Raw genomic sequence first — 9,056 nt, forward strand, 5'->3', positions numbered from 1 at the left:
GCTGAGTGTGTGTTCGCCATGCCCTGTGCTGAGTGTGTGTTCGCCATGCCCTGTGCTGAGTGTGTGTTCGCCATGCCCTGTGCTGAGTGTGTGTTCGCCATGCCCTGTGCTGAGTGTGTGTTCGCCTTGCCCTGTGCTGAGTGTGTGTTCGCCATGCCCTGTTCTGAGTGTGTGTTCGCTATGCCCTGTGCTGAGTGTGTGTTCGCCATGCCCTGTGCTGAGTGTGTGTTCGCCATGCCCTGTGCTGAGTGTGTGTTCGCCATGCCCTGTGCTGAGTGTGTGTTCGCCATGCCCTGTGCTGAGTGTGTGTTCGCCATGCCCTGTGCTGAGTGTGTGTTCACCATGCCCTGTGCTGAGTGTGTGTTCGCAATGCCCTGTGCTGAGTGTGTGTTCGCCATGCCCTGTGCTGAGTGTGTGTTCGCCACGCCCTGTGCTGAGTGTGTGTTCGCCATGCCCTGTGCTGAGTGTGTGTTCGCCTTGCCCTGTGCTGAGTGTGTGTTCGCCATGCCCTGTGCTGAGTGTGTGTTCGCTATGCCCTGTGCTGAGTGTGTGTTCGCCATGCCCTGTGCTGAGTGTGTGTTCGCCATGCCCTGTGCTGAGTGTGTGTTCACCATGCCCTGTGCTGAGTGTGTGTTCGCCATGCCCTGTGCTGAGTGTGTGTTCGCCATGCCCTGTGCTGAGTGTGTGTTCGCCATGCCCTGTGCTGAGTGTGTGTTCGCCATGCCCTGTGCTGAGTGTGTGTTCGCCATGCCCTGTGCTGAGTGTGTGTCGCTGTGTGCTGTTGCAGGACTGGTGTCAGGAACGACAACTGCTGGTTCTGGTCATCGCCGTCAACCTGAGCCTGGCCACCATGTTCTTCCATCTCTTGTCATGAGACACGCCCCAGCCCCGCCCCACACTCCGCCCCTCCGCCCACCTGGCGGCCTGTCTCCTCACTCACCGCCCGGCCTAAGCTGCGCTGGGGCCACTTGGCTTTGCCCTCGGTGACACGCGTCCCCACGCGGACGACGGGGCGGCAGTTTTGCTGGCGTAGTCGGCAGCCTGGTGCTGCTGGCTTTCCTCGCCACCTCGCGCGGGTGGAGTGATTCACAGTGACGTCACCGAGCGTGACGTCATGTGACGTCATGTCCTCGCCACTTTCTTGTCTCTCGGTACGTCTGGTGCAGGGTTCCGGACGTTGTTGTGCATGTTGTTGGTCCTATGATCACCCCCCTCCGCTCTTCCCACCTCCCCCTTTTTCCCCCCAAGTCCGGGGGGGCTGATGACTCCTCGCCCTGGGACAGAGAGAATCCGCTGAGCTTGTAGAAATGACGGAGCTTGTCACTGTGTGTACATCGCGTGGGACTCTACCAGTGGTGCTGCTCTTCAGCCCGTGAGGGGACCGCCAGGAAAGACTGCGTGGGTGCTGTGTGCTTGACGAATGTCGACTGTTACTTGCCTTCTTGTTGGACTGAGCATGTCTGTAGCACGCGCTGTTCTACCGGGCGGCCGGCCTTATGTATCGACTGACTCTTCCCAGAGGGTACTGATGATGCAAGTACCCGATACTAAGCGGGTACTGTGGACTCCACGAACTGACGGACACTCCAAATGTAACCCTGACACTCACAATGCAGCCAACCCGATTTAGACAACCGGCAACCGTTCTGCCCACGGAATATGACGTCACATTCGTTCTTCACGTTTTGTCTGAGGGTCGTTTGGTGACGGACTCTTATTGTCTGGTCGACCTTTGGTTCCCATCGCCCCCCGCCATCCCCGCGCCCTTACTGTTTTCCAACTCTCACAACTCGGCCTGTTGCTTTGGCCGAGACTGAAGACTGTCTGTTACTTGCGTTTTTCTCCGTGTGGTCTGAGTGCTCTGAGCGCCTGTCTGTCGGTCTGTCTGTGTGGCTGTCCAGGGCTTTGTGTTCTGTTGTCCGAGCGTTGGGCCGGCCAGCAGGCTGACCGGTTTGTAGGGGTGCCCAGTCTCGCCGTGTGGCGCTTTCTGGTGAGGTCTTGTTGTCATGGAAACGCACAGTTTACCGTGCCTCTTGGAAGTCTCGTTCTGAGATAGTGTTGTGTAAAGTGGAACCTTGGTCTGCCCCTTGTGATCGTTTGGTCAGACAAGTTCCAACCGTGTTGTTGGTTCTGGTCAGCCAGAACCGTGTTTTTGTTCGGTGGTGAAGTGGTTATGGGCGATGGTAGCATCATTTTGCCAGCCAGTGATAAGCCACACGCTGAGTGTGAGTGTACACAAGTATAATGTTGTTGTTTAAAACCAGTTGCCTGTGCATGACGTCACTACCTAGCCTACACCCCGCTCTCCTCTTCGTTTCGAGAAAGGTGTGGTGCGCGGCGCAGTGGGGAGAACACCCTTCCCTCCCACAACAAGTGGCTTGCGCTGCGTGCAGTTGGACTGCGGCGTAGTCGGAGGACATAGAATCAAAATGTGAGGACACTTTTCGTGGAATTGGAGGATGGACTGTCAGGAGATTTTAGCGTCGTGAAGGTCGGCCTTCGACTGGGCTTGCCTTGTTTTCATTTTCACGTGTGAGTTTGTGGAGGACTCTGCCTTTCAGCGGTCCCCTGTGTCTGTGACGTGTGGTCAGAATGACGTCAATATGGCGGTTGATTCTAGGCGATCGTCAGGTAGATGATATTTATTTGGAAACAATACTTATCAACTGTCAAAAGCAAAAATTTCGCTCATTAATTTTTTTTTCGTACGAAAGTTGAGTGATGAAGGGAACTTTTTTCTGTTCTACTTTGATGTCCAGACAAACTCGTCCTCTCACACCAGTGTAACTGTTTCGTCAATTAACTTCTAAAAGTAACATTCTTTCGTATGCTATGATAACAGAGAGAAATTTCGAGTTCAAACATTGTTTTCCCAAAATCGTGTGTGTTGGTTTCTCCACCCAAGAGTTCAAAGAATGTTTTTGAGTTCTACGTAATTAGTTGTATTTGCTTTTGTGATTTTAATGAATATTAATGTTCAATCTTGCGACTGCTCTTGTGTATGTGTTTATGAGTAAGTGGATATGTTTATTTCTCTTACGAGTAAAATTTTGATTTTCTCTGTCTTTTTATGTTTGCTTTATTTAACTTTCGTTTAGTATTTCAGAGTGCATTCTGCCTTTGGTTTGTCAACGGTTTTCGTCTTTTGGTTCTTTTCAAGGAAGTTTTATTCTGAAGAAATAGAGAGAATCAAACATGTCATACCCCATTCCCCCGTAAGTATAACATTGAACATGATCACCGTAAAGTCGTCCAGATAGTTAAGAGTCATTTGTCATGAAATCAAAGTTACACGAACCAAGTGTATAGTGTAATCAAAGAGAAATATGACTAACCGATGTCAAACATTATGCAAGATCACCGACATTTTTTACGTTAACCAGCCCTTAATGCATGCCTTTTCAACGAAATCCTCTTGAAGCTTGTTTCAACTTTCTCTCGCTTCAGCTCCTCTTTCCTATCGCTAGTGGTAAGCCCCCTGTCTACAGTAGTGAAAACGCTGTGTTCAAAGCAGCCAAGTTCAGATGCTCGGCGCCTCCTTCCTATCGCTAGTGGCAAGCCCCCTGTCTACAGTAGTGAAAACGCTGTGTTCAAAGCAGCCAAGTTCAGATGCTCGGCGCCTCCTCGACTACCACGTGCTAGTCATAATGAGGACATTAGAGCCTGGTGCTCATCAATCGAAAAACAAAAACTCTTCATCGTCAACTATTTGACATTTTGTTTCAGTTACTGATAGTATTTTATATCGCAATGAGGACATTGTTTTTAGGCGTTCATCATTCAAAAAAAAAAAAAAAAGAAGAAGAAGAAGAAATGTCATATCGATGTGAGGACATTACTTTCAGGTGTTCACCAGTCAAAAGCAACAACAACAACACAGTATTGTCTCGACTGTTTGATTGTGTTTGAGTTAGGAACATTGTATATGTGAGTTTGGATCAGTTCGTTCGCTGTTAATTGTTCTATGTTAAAAATTAAAAATAAAAGTGTCGGAAGCATACCCCGTCCCCTACATCTGTTCATCTGTCTCTCTTTCATCTCTTGACAGTCCCGCACGGGGTCGCTCTGCTTGCTTTTCTTGCTTGCCGTCACCTTACGTTTGTCATGATTTGCTTTATTCTCGGCAACGGACAACCAACCTCCAATTCCTCCAGAACGAACGGTCAGTGGACAGTAATTCATTGTCCGAGTTTCCCTTGCCGGCCAGGTCTGTGGTCGAGCTTTGTGGTCAGCTGTCGGCCTTCAGCAAGCTGTTCCTGCCTTCACAACTGTGGTGGGACAATGAGGTGGTGATCACATTCGGGTCAAGTTAAGAGATTCTGCACAAGACACAGCCGAAGAGTTATAACTCGGAGCCGCCGGTTCATCGGGCATCACATGCAGCTATAGGTAGGACGTCAGCCGGGCTTATGCCAAAATTAACTCCAGACTGAATGCTTCCCCGCCAATTTCAAGAGGTACAATTATCTGGAGGGAGAAAAGCATGTTAGGTTTTTGCAAGTGAAGCCGATTTGTGATGAAAATTCGATAGATTTTACCCCATTATTCTATTTATTCGAAAACGCACTGAGTGGTTACGTCCCTTTGAACGAGACAAAGAAAGATTTTGCGATGAAACAAATTTCAAGTCGATATACCATTATTCATCACGAATAAGACTCAAAGAGTGGAATACGGGGCTCAAAGTTCGATCAGCGGTACTTTCGATGGGAGGGGGGGGGGGGGGGGGGTAGTCAGTATGGAGTTAATGGGAGATAAACAAGGCCAACTGACGTCCTATCTATAGCCTCTTGTTCGTGCGTCTAGAGATCTTAAAGCACGTGAAAGTCGCCTGGAAGACAACGACAGGAGCATGTGACTAACCACTCAGTGCGCTGAATGGCGTGCCGGGCTGAAGGAAGGCTGTGTGCACAGTCAACTGACTGGGTTTGGGTTTGCTCTTCCCCCTTTTCCTCCACCACTCTATGGATCTGCTCTTCTGTGATACCGCCAATCGCTGTGGTCACAGTGATCACGTGAGTGTCTTTTGATTGGCCTGTCCAGGCAGCGCACGCGCAGTGAAAGCTTTGTGCTGGACAGCAACCAATCGGAACTCCTCTCTCGAGGGCCCGGTTCGCTGCATATGTAAGAGTGAAGCACAGTGATGTAATCTGTCAGGACTTCACGACAAGGACTTGTAAACACTGACCAGCTTTTCTTCTGACGCAAGCTTGTTAGACAATCACAGAACACGTCACCGGAGGAAAGCATGCAAATTGACGTCATGCCTGGACTAGTGGTGTATTATCAAATCATTGTGACGTCAAGTCTTATGATAACATTTCGTCGTTCTTCGGTCAAATAATGTGTTGTTATCAAATCAGCTAACATATTGTGCTGTGCAATGTACGATGATATTTGATTTGCTGAGTCGAATCATATTGTTCTACATATTTATTTGTAATATTTATCGATGCATTGAGTTATACCTCTTCCTCTGACGATTCCAGCCTGTGGTTTTGAGATGGGTTAACTCCCTTTTTTGAAAGTGATTGCCCTTGGCCTCAAGTGCCGCCCTCCCTTTCTTCTCTCCCCTTTTTTTGCATGCGCATTGTACTGAATGCTCATCGGTTCATCTTCACACGTGATCAGAGACGCCATGACAGATCTGCATGAAGTGGGTGGAGTTAAGTTCATGAGAAATTCAAATTCAACCCTTTTTCTTCGTCATCCATTTTGATTTTGATTTTGGAACACAAACCAAGAACCATGCCCATTGTAATCACCTTATCTTTTCTCAACCTTTGAATTGTTACTGTCTTGGTTTACTTTTTCTTCTTTTCTTTCCTTCTCTTTCTCTTTTGAGTCTCTCCTGTGATTAAATGTATAGGTTCGAGTGAGAGAGATCCGTTGCGAAGGAGTGTTTTGGACAGTGACTACTATCCTGTAGACCTCTAATCTTTTTTTTCTGGAGTGCCGTTAGTTTAGTCTTTGTGTATATTACGTACTGGCCCCGCCCACCCCGGGCTCGTGCAGTCACGTGACGTAGGTGCACGTGCTCCCTGCTCGCGTCACGTGGTGTGTTTGTTGAATGCTCCTCTCCATACGACATTATTGTGAAATAAAACTTCCTCTTTATAAACATTCCGTTTTTTCAGTGTGTGTGTGTGTGTGTGTGTTTGTGTGTGTGTGTGTGTGTGTGTGTGTGTGTGTGTGTGTGATTGAAAGCACGAGTGTGTGTGTGTGTGTGTGTAGGTGTGTGTGTGTGTCTGAGATAAAGAAAGTGTGTGGATGTGTGTGTGTGTGTGTGTGTGTGTGTGTGTGTGTGTGTGTGTGTGTGTGTGTGTGTGTGTGTGTGACACTGTGTGTGATTAAGAGAGAGAAAGTGTGTGTGTGTGTGTAAATTTTTGACATGTCTGTATAACACTTGACCAAACATAACACATATTAAAAGGATATGTTTAGGATTCCCTGACATAGCAGTTTTTGCCAACTGTCTGTACTGAGCTAAACGTAGTCGAAAAATTATTGCGACAAACTTGCACCCAAATGTAAGCATTAATTTCCGTTTAATTCATTCAAATTGTCTATACCAGTTAAGGGCGTTCACTTTAACTGTGTGGATCATCTTTCGGATCAAAGATTTCTTTTACAGGGATCACGTGACCGCCGCTCAAATAAGGGTACCCTCAAAATCAACCGGACAAAAACGAAAGTGACCAATTAAAAATCGACAAAAAATCACAATAGGCAAAACTTTGCAACTTTTACATACGAGAAGACCTGGTTTCTATGTACGAGGTTTGAAAGCGTTATGATTCATTCCTACAATGAAGACCTAGGTCGTCCAGTCTGCAGGAAAGTTGTGCTCGGATTTTTGAGTTGGGGATATAAAGTTGGCCAAAAAATTATTGCAACAAATTTCAAACCCAAATTAAAGCCTTAATTCCTGTGTTATTTAATTAAAACTGTATATGCCAAAGAAGGCCGTTCAATTAACCTTCAGGATCACCTTTTGGATTAAATATTTCTTTTACAGGGATCACGTGACCGCCGCTCAAGTAAGTATACCCTCAAAATCGACCAGACAAAAACGAAAGAGCCGAATGAAAAATCGACAAAAAAAATCACAATAGACAAAACGTTGCAACTTTCACATACGAGGAGAAAGTCAAACCAATTATCTACCCTGAACAGATTATTTTGTTTTGCTACCTTGCGTATTTCGCGTGCTATGCTATTCCTACTGATGCAGGTGTCGATCGCAAGAGCGGTCAAAAACGGAACGTTTTACGTCAATTTTTATGGGTATCATGTCAAAAAGCGCTACATTTTAGCAATGACTTGGTGGATTGCTTTGAAACTTTCAGAATATTTTACCAACATACTAGAGATACTTCGTGCGAAAGTTTGGATCGTTACGGTTATTTATCCAGATGTGACGCAATGTTTCGGAAAATGTTGTTAAACTTGTCATAGGATTGTTTACTTGTGTCCAAAAAATTCATGACTTTGCATATCTAAAGATAAATGATTGATACAGATTCTGTCTAAGTTTCATTTGCGTGTAGCTGCTGGAGTTAATTTGCTAGTCATGCAAACTCACGAGGAAAAAATGGAACGTTCACGCTGTTATCGCTGCGTGCCTCTTAAAACAAGCTACGGTCACGCTTGGCTGGGCATCGCTGTGGCACCAGAATCATCGCTTAAATATGTAGCGTGTTTACTGGTCCAGCAAATTTGTGTCAGTGCTTACACGCACATAAAACTTTAGCAGTGTGTGTATCAATCATTTTTCTAAAGACATGCAAAGTCATACAATCCTACGACGAGATTAAAAACTTCTTTCGAAAAATTGCATAACATTTTAACAAACACCTGTAACAATCCATCATTTTGCTCGAAGTATCTCTAGTATGTTGGTAAAATATTCTGAAAGTTTCAAAGCAATCCACCAAGTCATTGCTAAAGTGCAGACTTTTTTGTCATGATACCCCTAAAAAAATGGCGCAAAAAGTCCCGTTTTTGACCGCTCTTGCGATCGACACCTGCATCAGTAGGAATAGCATAGCACGCGAAATACGCAAGGTAGCAAAACAAAACAATCTGTTCAGGGTAGATAATTGGTTTGACTTTCTTCTCGTATGTGAAAGTTGCAACGTTTTGCCTATTGTGATTTTTTGTCGATTTTTCATTCGGCTCTTCCGTTTTTGTCTGGTCGATTTTGAGGATACCCTTACTTGAGCGGCGGTCACGTGATCCCTGTAAAAGAAATATTTAATCCAAAAGGTGATCCTGAAGGTTAAGTGAACGGCCATCTCTGGCATATAAAGTGTTAATAAAATGACACGGGGATTAATGCTTTAATTTGGGTTTGAAATTTGTTGCAATAATTTTTTGGCCAAGTTTAGTAAGGCTCTCTGAAAAAGTGCAAAACAATTCCTGTTGTAGGAGGATGAACGGCTGCTTGCTGCGTGCTGTGAAAAGCTTACCAGATCGTGCATGTTACATCCGTGCATGTCTCTGACAGCTCATCCGTATATGACCTTGAACTCGATTAAAATCATATGTCTGTATCTACTTTCACACTGCCAATTGTTCTCGAACCCCATGAAACCCTGTGTGTAACATTTTTAATATCTGAAAAGGAACAATAATGATAACGTGATGACAGAGAAGAATATTATGGTATCTACTCTAACGCTCACGTACATGATTGTATAAAACGTTTCTGGATCTGGATCTGGATTTCCACTGCATGGTGGTCGTGGGATCAGTTTACAACACAGGAGTCAATATATTATAGTTCGGCTACGGCATGACGGATGGTGTGCGAATCGCCATTTAAAAAGACGTCTTCTCGCATGGTCGATCTTACCTATATGTGGGTACAGCCTGACGTTAAAAGTTTAAAAACAGGAGTTGAGCTGCTTCGGTATAGGTTTAAACCCACTGCCTCCAGGTTTCTGAAGAAAAGGCGTTGATGACCTCACGTAAAAGCACGTTTCATTGACAGCCTTTTTCTTGCACAAGCTACAAACGCTGCTGACTGTAGAAAAAAAGTTCTCCCTGAAAAC

The 9,056-nt window shown here is 45.6% G+C and overlaps 1 protein-coding gene across 5 annotated transcripts in view; it reads left to right on the top strand.

The window, feature by feature from the left end:
• The window catches only part of LOC138972356 (junctophilin-1-like), a 130,206-nt gene extending 124,080 nt beyond the window's left edge, over positions 1–6,126 (top strand). For all 5 annotated transcript variants that reach the window (XM_070345032.1, XM_070345054.1, XM_070345050.1 and 2 more), the window contains one exon: positions 788–6,126. In XM_070345032.1, coding sequence (XP_070201133.1) covers positions 788–874 — 87 coding nt within the window. In that variant the 3' untranslated portion in view covers positions 875–6,126. The remainder of the gene's footprint in view (positions 1–787) is intronic.
• The last annotated feature ends 2,930 nt before the right edge of the window (positions 6,127–9,056 follow it).

The sequence above is a fragment of the Littorina saxatilis genome, linkage group LG1 (genome assembly GCF_037325665.1).
Source record: "Littorina saxatilis isolate snail1 linkage group LG1, US_GU_Lsax_2.0, whole genome shotgun sequence".
Taxonomy (NCBI): Eukaryota; Metazoa; Mollusca; class Gastropoda; order Littorinimorpha; family Littorinidae; genus Littorina; species Littorina saxatilis.